Source organism: Oryctolagus cuniculus, chromosome 13 (assembly GCF_051225735.1).
Source record: "Oryctolagus cuniculus isolate XC-2025 breed Fujian yellow rabbit chromosome 13, ASM5122573v1, whole genome shotgun sequence".
Classification (NCBI taxonomy): Eukaryota; Metazoa; Chordata; class Mammalia; order Lagomorpha; family Leporidae; genus Oryctolagus; species Oryctolagus cuniculus.
Genome location: NC_142879.1, coordinates 107,940,823 through 107,952,453, shown reverse-complemented (window position 1 = coordinate 107,952,453; position 11,631 = coordinate 107,940,823). Strand labels below are relative to the sequence as shown.

Here is an 11,631-nt window from a genome sequence, read left to right as displayed (position 1 = left end):
TCTCCCCACGTGGAGCTGGGGCTCCAGACCGGCCCGGACTCCCTTCTTGCCGGTGGCGGCCTTTTAGATGCGGGCAGGGGCGTCGCGCCCCTGTGAGCTCCGGGTGTGGAACTTCCCAGGGGACAAGTGAAACACCCCCCCCTCCCACGCGCGCGCCTCCCCCAGCCCGCCTCCCCCAGGGAGAGTGCGGGCCGAGCTCGGTTTGACTTGGTCGTTAGGGAGATGCCGGAGGAAGGGTCAAACACATTTAATGCCTCGAGCTTTCTCACTCAAGTGCGTTCCTGCCCTCCCCTAGGCGCCGGCCCAGGGCGTCTGCGCCCCCGGCTCGCCCCGCAGGGGCGCGGGGTTTCTGGGGGAGGCGCTGCCCAAGCGCCCGGCTCGGACGCCCTGGAGAGCTCTCCCTGGCCAGCGAGACTAGCCTGGCGCGCCCCAGGGGTGCGTCCCCGTGGGTCAGTCTCGGTCCTCTTCTCTCACGGGGCTCCTCTGGGACTGCGACAGCCTCTTCAGTGGCTCCTTCAGGGTTCCCGACAGCCTCGCTGGAGGTGAAGAAAGAACAGGCGTGAACTTGACTCTGCTCACTCTCCGTAAGCCACTGCGGGCTCCGCAGAGTTGGGGAGGCGGGCTGGGTGTGCCCCGCAGCCTGCGCGCTCCGGCCCGGCTCGCTCTCCCCTCGGGACCACTTCCTGCAGACCCATTCCACAGCGCTGGTCTCCAGCTGTCTGCGACCAAGGCCAGGAAATGCCCTTGCGCTGAGAGTCAGGAGTCTCTGCCAGAGAAGGAAGGAGGGGGCCCTGTGTGTGCGTCCAAGGCCTTCACCCTGAACTTGGGTGGAGGACCCAAAGGTCCGTGCCTGCCCTCCCTCCATGCGCAACAGAAAATGACCGACGGGGGGAAAACAGGCCCTGCAGAGGCTCGAAGAGGGTGCTGTGTGGGTTTGCTGCACCGGCAGCCACACCCCAGTGGCTGCGGTCAGTGTTTGGACGTTGAACTGTTACCTAAAGCTCTCGCTTATATAGCACTGCGCACACTCGACGCACAGAACCGGCCTGTCCTTCTCTGGCACTCTGCGTACAGGAGGCTGGCTCTCTGAGCACCTGAGCTTACAAAGCACTCGTTTTACAAAGACGTGTTGGCCGTCGAATGCTGAAGGGGCGATGGAAGCCCGGGGGAGGCTGGCGTTTCAGTTTCTCTGCGAGCAAACCATCAGCACACAGCCGTCTCCCCACAGAGGCATGTCCCTGTAACTCAGGAGCTACCACTCCAGGGCGACTCGCTCGCAAAGATGCTTAGTTCAGACACGGACACGGTGACAGCGTACACTCATCCTAAGAACTCAGACATGCTTTCCTTCCAGTCTACTACTACCAAAAAAAAAAAAAAAAGCAAGTAAAAAAAAAACCATAATGTAATAAAATGCTGATGGTCTTTAGGAGAAGTAACTCTGCTAAAATAATAATTTTCAAAAAGGATGTAAATATCCTTAAAAAGACTAATGACATTTCACAGGTAATGCAATTTAGAAAGAAACACTTCCCTGTTTTCTTTTCCAACAATGTGCATTTTTGTAAACTGCTATAAATTGCAATTCAAAAGCACTGATCTCCCCATCCCCTATCATTTTTTATACTGATCAAATGAATGCAGATACTCCCACTTGGGAGGGGCGACATGACGGCAGTTCTAAACAGGTCACAGACCTTTCACAGACCCTAAGGCAGTGGGAGGGAGCTCTTTGCTAAACCGTGTAACCAAATCAAACCAGTGGTTACCCCTTTTCAAAACCATTGGAATGGTCTGCACAATGCCATTCACATGGCAGCACAGAACCTGAAAGAATGGTCATCCAATGGAGATTTCTCTCCTTTTGTTTAATCTCGCAGAGCTCAAAAAGTCATACTTGCAACAATCACACTTGCTATGACAAAAAAAAATCATAAGCAAGAAACGCGCACTTTTGCCATCCCTGCAGGGCGTAGCTGTAGCTGTCCAGTCTGTGTGTGTGTACTTGTGTGTGTGTGTATAGACATATATCTATATATATATGCACATGCATGTGTGTGTGTGTGTGTGTATTTATTGGCGATGTTGCTTTGTTCAAAAACTTAGGCACAAAGACACAACATGGCTGCCCTAGGGGTGACCTATTGCTTTCAAGTTGCTGGAACACATCAGAATTTCCATTGTGAAGGTTGATTAATTGAAACTGATAAGTTACCATGAATAAAGATTGTTTTTCTGTTTAATGTGGTGGGCCTGATTTGGTAAATGCCTCATTCATGTAGCTGTGCGGTGTAGCATATGGGCAGGAGTCATTCAGTATCACAAACATACACAATTTATTATGCTTGTATGGGCACAGCCAAAAGGCCTTTTCTATTTTAATGACAACATTTCATTGAAAAATTCTATGTAAGGAGTCACTAGGAATGCGAAGTATGACTTTGTTATCATTTATTCTTGGTTTCTTACCTAAGATTTAAAGGACATAATATTTAAATGATTTTAAGAATGAGAATTACATATCAAAATTACGACTTAGCATCCATCCCTGGTCATAAAGCAGAATTTATCTAACAAGTTAGCAAACGTATGAAGACACGGCGCTGTGACCTGATGCCACCGTGTGTGTATCTGTTGATAAAGTTGCCATAAAAGTTGTGATAGCTCAAGCAAGCTGCCCAGGTTACAACGAAATGCTAAGGAGACTGGTGAAAAATGTGATAACCTCTTGGAGCCCACTTTTTTTTTCTTAATGATTGAAATCAGAAGACAACATGTGAAAAAATAACTTAGGGAGTCTCAAATGAAAAGCCAGGGCATCTATTCATTTTTTTTTTTTTTTTTCACAACTTAACTACTGTTAACTGCCTTGACTTGAAAGGTGATGTCACTCTTGAAAGAGTGAACTACAAAAAGCTGTCATGAACGTTTACCAAGAAAGGTAGGATGGCTAAAATGTTTGTAATGATGCTGTAAGGAAACTTAATTTGTTTTTTTCATGCACGTTGCAAACATACCAAAAAAAAAAAAGTAATAACAGCAACAAAATTGAAAGACATGCTAATGAACGAAAGAACTGACTTTACCAAACCATCAAAGAGTTAGCATAGTCAGCCTTTAATGCCTCATCAAAGAAATTCTCTGGTCATTCACGTCCCTGGAACAGTTCAAGTTCACCCAACTCTTCTCAGTTTAATTAGATGGGCACTCTCAGTGCCGCTCTTCGGGGGAGTAATAAAGCACATTGGTCACAGCTGACCACCGCTAGTCCGTGCTGTATAAAGGGCTGGGTGTCCACTGGAAAGCTAATCGGTAGCCCGGCACTTGTAAAATTCCCCCTCTGCATTTGGAAGTGACCGTCTGTATCTAATTTTTAAAGAAAAATTTACTCTGCTTTCACTCTTCTGAGGCCAATTTCTTTTCTGAACCTGAATGCAGATCATTGGTGACACAGCACCAAATAGCTCTGGTGTGTGTGCAACAAAAACCCACCTCTTTGTGGGACATAACAAATTATGCGATGTTCACAGATGCACTTCACATTGTCCCTTTTGTGAGAAAAGCAAGGCCCAGCTCCGTGCCCCACCCCCACCCCCCCTTGATGGAAGGCTGGGCTCCCAGTGCAGTCTGTCCTCACCCCAGAGGAAAATAAATCCACTTCATGGGAGGCTCGGGCCGGCTCCTTGCAAAGGGCTTCCATCGGGGCTTCTGGGCCGTGTGAGTGTTGCAAGTGTGAATCTGAAGTCAGAGTGTTGACTCCTATGCATAAGGCAACAGCTCTGGGCCCGAGAACTCACCCTTGACATTGAGATACTGAGCAGGAATGCTGGAATCACACAATTTAGTGATTGCCAGAGAAACAGGGTAATTTTTTTCAATTACAGTTTTAAAAATATACACGTCGAAAGTAAAGTTTTGTTCTCATGTTTTGGTTTTTGAGTGTTCTCAAAGGAAAGAGGATGTCTGGCCATCCCATGTGGGCACAGGTTCAAGCCACGGCTGCTCCACTTCTGATCCAGCTCCCTGCTAATGCACCTGGGGAGGCAGCAGAAGACGGCCCCAGTGCTTGGACCCCTGTCACCGACATGGTAGACCCTGAATAAGGTCCTGCCTTGTGGCTTCAGCCTGGCCCAGCCCTAGCCACTGTGGTCATTTGGGGACTGAACCAGTAGATGCCACCTCTCTCTCTCTCTTTCTCTTTCTCTTTCTCTCTCTCTGCCTTTCAAATAAATAAGTCTTTTTAAGAAGGGGAGGGCTGGTTATTCCCAGATAACCCTGAGTGACAGCATCGGGATTTCTGTAGAAATGCAGAGGCTCCTGAGGTCCACCCTACCTGATGCAACTCCATGAATCCCTGTCTCACCTGGGCCAGATGCTCTTTTTTTTTAAAAAAAAAAAGATTGATTTATTTACTTGAAAGGCAGAGTTACAGAGAGGGAGGGAGAGGTAAAGGGTGGGGAGAGATCTTCCATCTGCTGGTTCACTCCCCAAATGCTGCACACTCTGGGCTGGGCCAGGCTGAAGCCAGGAGCTTCATCCGGGTCTCCCACATGGGTGGCAGGGCCCAAGCAGTTGAGCCTCCTCTGCTGCTTTTTCCAGGCCATTAACAAGGAGCTGGATCAGAAGTGGATTAGATGGGACTTGAACCAGTGCCTATACGGGATGCCAGTGCTGCAGGCAGTGGCTTAACCCACTGCACCACATTGCCAGCCCTGAGGGCTGGTCTCTGAGCTGCTCTTAGAATATTCATTCAGTTATCAGCCTTCCCCTGGCCAGCTTGCCCACTGTTTCCTTGCCGTGTCATCAATAAATCTAGCTCTGCTATACCTACATACATACATATATACCTACATACCTACATACATACTTACATACCTACATACATATAATCCAAGCATGAGAAAAATCCTGTCCTTTCTGCCTAGCCCAGTGATTTGCTTACAGAAGAGGTCCCTAAACTCTGTGCATAAATGAACAACAAAGGGGAGTGTCCATGGCCTGTACGGTTCCCTCCCAGATGGACTCTGGTCTTGGCCGTGTGGCTGGCTTTGGCTAAAGGGACGAGACTAATAATGGTGATGGCAACAGGGACTCAGACGCTCCTTGTGCACGGCAGCGTGCTCTCTGTCCAGCTGTCTTCGGAACCCAAGACCACCACGACAGCAGGCCAGGGCTAGCCTATCTGATGATGAGGGGCTGCCCCAGGTCTGGTCACCCGGTCACCTGCGTGAGGCCGTAAGTGGCCAGCTGACCAGAGTATGAGGGGACACAGCAGCATGGAGCTGCAGGTCACTTGTCACGAGCTCAGAGCGCCTGTGCAGGGGCCAGGTGGGGCGCCGCTGTGTTGACCTTGACTTCACCCAGAATTCCACAGCGCAGATGGATGGAAGGACTCAGAGGGCAGTGGCACAGTGTGGAAAACCAGCCAGGGAAGGAGGCCCTCCGCGACGGTAACAGGCAGCCAGGAGAGACTGAGGAGGGCGTGAGGGCGGCGCCGAGCCGCTGGGGTCTTGCAAGTGGAGAAAATGCAGGCGGAGAGCATGAGGGCGAGTTGCTGATGTGGGATACGTCTAATCCCAGCAGGAGAGCCTGCACGGCGAACATGCGGCCTGTCGTGTGGATGAGGCAAGGTCGAAACCAAATGAAATGGTGTTGGCCCAGAAAAATGAAGACAGCTGGTTTGAATACACAGGATGTTTTTGTAATTTAAAAAAATACTTATTTGAAAGGCAGAGTTAGAGAGATCAAGACACACACACACACACACACACATGCACACACACACACACACACACACACCTTCCACCTGCTGGTTCACCCCCCAAATGGCCACAATGGCCAGGGCTGGCCCAGGTTGAAGCCAGGAGCCTGGAACTTGGCGGAGACCCAAGCCCTTGGGCGACCCTCCACTGCCTCCTCAGGAGGTGTGCTAGCAGGGAGATGGATTGGAAGCAGAGCAGATAGGACACAAGCCAGCATTCCTACGGGGTGGCGAGATTGTGGGCGGTGGCTTACCCCTCGCTTCAGCAGAACACAGGACCTGATTTGGGGGCGGGGAGGAGAAGGAAGTGCAATGCGATGGTAAGCTCATGGTTCAGTACTGCATAGGGCCACCAAAGAGGAACTTCAAAACGAAAAACAGAACGATGTACTTGGAGAAACAAGATAGAGTTGGGGCCAGCGTTGTGGCACTGTAGGTTAGGCCACTGTCTACAAGTGCCGGCATTCCAGGTAGATGACTGTTGGAGTCCCAGCTGCCCCACTTCCGATCCAGCTCCCTGCTAATGGTCTTGGAAAAGCAGCGGAAGATGGTCCAAGTGCTTGGGCCCCTGCCATCCACACTCCTGGCTCCTGGCTTCAGCCTGGCCCAGACCCAGCCATTGTGGCCATTTGGGGAGTAAATCAGTGGATGGAAGACCTCTCTCTCTCTCTCCCTCTCCCTCTCCCTCTCTGTAACTCTTTCAAATCAATAAATACATCTTTAAAAAAAAGAAAGGAAGAAATGTAGAGAAAGGAACCGGTCTATTACAGACTGCACCATGTCTGTCCCTAGCCCCGTGGATGCTGACGTCCTAATCCCCAGGACCTTGCAAATATGGTCTTTGCCAAGGATCAGATGAAGGCGAGTCCAGCGGGGGCCTGAACCCAGAATGTCTGCATCCACACAGAAAGGGAGGCTGAACACAGAGACACACTCGGGTTGGGGGAAGGCTGTGTAGACAGAAGGGAAGCCTTCATTCCCCAGCAGAAAGGGGGCTGTCAGAAAACAGGTTCTGCCCCCCCACCCCCACCCCATCCACGGGACGAGCAACTCGGCCGGTGCCCTGACTTCAGACTTTGGGCCAGAGTCTGTGGTCCAGGCCCAGGCTTGTGGCACTTAGCTGAGACCCTGTGCTTCCGGGGTTCAGTGGCAGACACCCCTGCTGGCAGCCCAGGGCCAGGCCCCTGTCTGCTCCAAGAGGCCGGATGTGCTGGACGCGGTCAGAGGGAATGCTCCCTCCTCTAGCCCAGGGGCTTTCAGGAAAGGAAACTGGGGGTGCAGAGGGTGAGCGGTTTCCAACCTGGGGCTGCAGCATCAGAGAAGGCGACGGGCCCGGGACGGCCGGAAGCTCAACTTAGTCCACACAGAGGACGTGGGCCCGGGCACTTGCTGGGCCCAGAAGTTCAGGACACAGCAAAGCAGGCACCCCCGGACTGTAGGAGCTGGCTGTGGACTGGGAGTGAGGGGCACAGGAAGCAGTCACAGAACAGTTTTCTGGATACACTGCTTAGGCAGAGTGACAGACAGACAGACAGACATAAAGGAGTAGCATGCTAGCAAAGCGCCGCCAAGATAAAATTTCTGGGCTATAACTGAAAAATATTCTTTAGATAGACAAGCTTACCCTGATTAGACATCACAGATTGTATTCATGTGTCAAAACATCTCATGGCACAGTTTTCATTTAAAATATAAAACATTGAACATTTTTTGAGTTACGCATGTACTTATTAAAATTTGGTAAAAATGGGGGCTGGCACGGTGACACAGAGGGTAAAGCGGCCACCTGCCTTGCCAGCATCCAGTGTGGGCGCTGGTTAAGTCCTGGCTGCTCCACTTCTGAGCCAGCTCCCTGCTTATGAGTCTGGGAAAGTAACAGAGGATAGCCCAAACTCTGAAAGATACAGAGGATGGTCCAAATGCTTTCAAATAAATAAATTTATTTGAGAAACAGAGTTACAGACAGAGAGGGAGAGACACAGAGAGAGGTCTCCCATCCGCTGGTTCACTTCCCAAATGGCCTCATGGGTGGAGCGGGGCCGAGCCAAAGCCAGGACCCAGGAGCTTCTTCCAGGTCTTCCCTCTCTTCTGCTGCTTTCCCAGGCCATCAGCAGGAAGCTGGATTGGAAGTGGAGCAGCTGGGAAGTGAACCAGCACCCATATAGGATGCCAGCACCACAGGCAGAGGCTTAACCTACCACACCACAGTGCCAGTCCTCAAATATATAAATCTTTAATAAAATAAAATAAAATGTGGTAAAAATGAAAAGAATTAAGTTAGAGTAAAAAATCTTTTGAAAATACATGGAAATAATAGAGAAAACATAAATTAATTCAGTAGCCAAAGAATAGTTGAGTAATCAATAAACCAAAAATCAGTACTCTGAAAAAGAGTAAAATTGATATATTACTTTAGCAGTACTTGCTCTGCTAGCTATCAAGTTTTATGTTAAAAGCAAGGTTGCTTTGTTATTGTTTTGTTTTGTTTTTTTTTGACAGGTAGAGTTAGACAGTGAGAGGGAGAGACAGAGAGAAAGGTCTTCCTCCCGTTTGTTCACCCCTCAAATGGCCGCTACAACCGGCGCTGTGCTGATCCGAAGCCAGGAGCCAGGTGCTTCTCCTGGTCTCCCATGCGGGTGCAGGGCCCAAGCACTTGGGCCATCCTCCACTGCCTTCCCGGGCCACAGCAGAGAGCTGGCCTGGAAGAGGAGCAACTGGGACTAGAACCCGGTGCCCATATGGGATGCCAGCACCGCAGGCGGAGGATTAACCTAGTGAGCCGCAGCACCGGCCAAAAGCAAGGTTAACACCCTTTGCTATCAGGAAAGAAACCTGGTCAATTGCACAGAATGGAGAGCTCAGAAAAATCCCTCCTGACAGAGACTTGGCATGTGTCGGGGGTCAGGGGTCAGGGGTCAGAGGCAGTGCCAGTGGGGAAAGCGGCCGGCGCTTGGGTAGCAGTTACGACGCCGGCTGGGACACTCACATCCATCCTACACAGGAGTGCCCGGGTCGCAGTCCTGGCTCCGCGCTCAATGCCAGCTTCCCTCTATCACACCCCGGGATGCAGAAGGCACGGGGTGATGGCTCCAATGGCTGGGTCCCTGACACTCATGGGGGAGACCTGGCTCCTGGCTTCAGACTAGTCCAGCCCCGGCCATTTGGGGTCTGTAGATGGGAGATCCCTCTGTCTTTCTCTCTCTGGTTCTCAAATAAATCAATAAAAATAAATAAATATATATATATAAAAAAAATACATAATTTTTTTTAGTGAGAAGGAGTGGAAGGGGCAGGACAAATGTTCTACTGGAACGGAAAAGCCAGACCCCAAACTACAGAATCCACAGAACCGAATTCTGGTGCTCTGACATCCAGACATGAACAACAAATTGGTAACATTTTTAGAAAACAATGTGGGATCATCTTCAAAATTTAGAGCAGAAAACTTTTTCTAAGAATTATAAGAGTCTGTGTTGTGGTGCAGTGAGTTAAGCCACCATCCCCTATGAGCACCCAGGTGCTCCACTTCCGATTCGGTTTCCTGCTAATGCACCTGAGAAGGGGCAGAGGATGGCTCATCCTTGGGCCCCTGCCATCCACGTGGGAGACCCAGATGGAGTTCCAAGCTCCTCGCTCCACCTGGCTCAGCGCTGGCCACGGTGTGTGGTCATTTGAGGAGCACATCAGCAGATGGAAGGGCTCTCTGTCTCTTCCTCGTTCTCCATAACTGTGCTTTTCAAATAAGTAATATTTCTTTTTTTTTTTTTTTTTGACAGGCAGAGTTAGACAGAGAGAAAGAGACAGAGAAAGGTCTTCCTTCCATTGGTTCACTCACCAAATGGCCGCTACGGCCGGCACGCACCATGCTGATCTGAAGCCAGGAGCCAGGTGCTTCCTCCTGGTCTCCCATGTGGGTGCAGGGCCCAAGGACTTGGGCCATCTTCCACTGCCTTCCCGGGTCACAGCAGACCAGGACAGAATCTGGCACCCCAACCAGGACTAGAACCCGGGTTGCTGGTGCCGCAGGTGGAGGATTAGCCTAGTGAGCCATGGCGCCGGCCGAAATAAGTAATATTTCAAAAATGCTAATAAACAATTCCAGAATTAAGAGGTTGGAAAATATCATCACATAAAAATCTCTAAAATCTTCAGTTCAACAAGATATCAAAAGCAAGTTAAAAAGAGATTTTGTGTAGCACATAACTGTCACTGGGTTAACACTCAGAATTTGTAAAGACAGATCAGTAAGAAAAATTAAAACCACCCAATTTCAGAAGAATAATCCTCTGTTAGTAACAAGCAGTCCCCAGAAGAGGAAGCCAAAAGAACTAACAAACATATGGGAAAAAGTATTGTCCCCACTGGTTATCAGGGAATTTCAAGTAAGGAAAAGGAGACACAATGTCGTTGGTTATCAGGGAATTTCAAGTAAGGAAAAGGAGACACAATGTCGTACCCAGCAGATCAGCAAGATTCAAAGAGGAAGGCGACCCCACGCGTGAGCAGCGAAGTAGAACACGGGACACAGACTCCGTCTCCCGAGTCGTGTGTTCCTCAGGCTGCGTGGGATCTGGCGACGTTGTTCAAACTCGTAACTCCACTCCTGGTATGTGCCCCCATGGACTCCGCACACAGGCCTCCGGGAGGTGTCCGGGGTGTCTACTCCAGCAAGCTGCGAATCTCAATTCCTGTCTGCAGGAGAGTGAATACCAGGTATGGGTCGAGGGTCCTCCGTCTGAAATGCACTAGGACTGTTTCAGATTCCGATCATCATGGGTTGAGGGATATTTGCGTGTACATAATGAGACATATTGGGGAACCCAAATTTACACAGGAAGTTCATGTATGTTGCACACACAACAGATACACATAGTCTGAAGGCCGTTTTATCCGACAGTTTTAATAATTTTGTGAAGGAAACACATCCCACAGTGTGGAACTTTCTTGTGTGGCATCATGTCAGTGCTCGGAGACTTTCAAGTGCTGGCACATTCCGGATTTCAGACTAAGGTTGCTTGACATGCAGTGGACTCACACAGTGAAATATAACCCACGGCAGGCAGAACAAAGGCATTGAAGCTACGTATAGGGAAATACCGTAATTCAGTTTCAACATTATAGCATTACTTGGGAAAAATCCAAGGGCTCATACATTCCACTATCATTTCTACTCATATGGTCATAATACTTGAGAGCATAGCAAATATTATAAACTGTGTGTGTGCCAGGTATGTGTGTAGTCCTATAACATATTATAAACTGTGTGTTACGTGTGCCATGTACATGTGTAGTCCTATAACATATTATAAACTGTGTGTTGTGTGTGCCAGGTACGTGTGTAGTCATATAACGTCTTACAAACTATGTGTACGTGTGCCATGTACGTGTGTAGTCATATAACGTATTGTAAACTGTGTGTGTGCCATGTACGTGTGTAGTCATATAACATCTTATACACTATGTGTACGTGTGTAGTCATATAACGTCTTATAAACTATGTGTACGTGTGCCATGTGCGTGTGTAGCCATATAACATCTTATACACTATGTGTGCGTGTGTAGTCATATAACGTCTTATACACTATGTGTACATGTGCCATGTGCGTGTGTAGCCATATAACGTCTTATACACTATGTGTACAAGTGCCATGTGCGTGTGTAGCCATATAACATCTTATACACTATGTGTGCGTGTGTAGTCATATAACGTCTTATACACTATGTGTACGTGTGCCATGTGCGTGTGCAGCCATGTAACGCACTTGAGACTGACAAGCTCTGAAACCAGGCAGCGGTAGCCCTGGGGCATGCAGGTGGTGCAGCTCCAGTTCCTTCCTGATTGCTTTCTCTTATGCATCCAGCACAGCAAA

At 49.2% G+C, this 11,631-nt stretch overlaps 1 protein-coding gene across 2 annotated transcripts in view; it reads right to left on the bottom strand.

Moving 5' to 3' along the window:
* Positions 1–202: 202 nt before the first annotated feature.
* C13H10orf67 (chromosome 13 C10orf67 homolog) overlaps positions 203–11,631 on the bottom strand; it is a 119,155-nt gene continuing 107,726 nt past the window's right edge. Inside the window, exon 17 of one of the 2 annotated variants that reach the window (XM_070056147.2) lies at positions 203–536. In XM_070056147.2, coding sequence (XP_069912248.2) covers positions 451–536 — 86 coding nt within the window. In that variant the 3' untranslated portion in view covers positions 203–450. Of the gene's footprint in view, positions 537–9,511; positions 10,454–11,631 lie in introns of those variants that run through there. The other variant, XM_089312445.1, reaches the window with a different exon arrangement.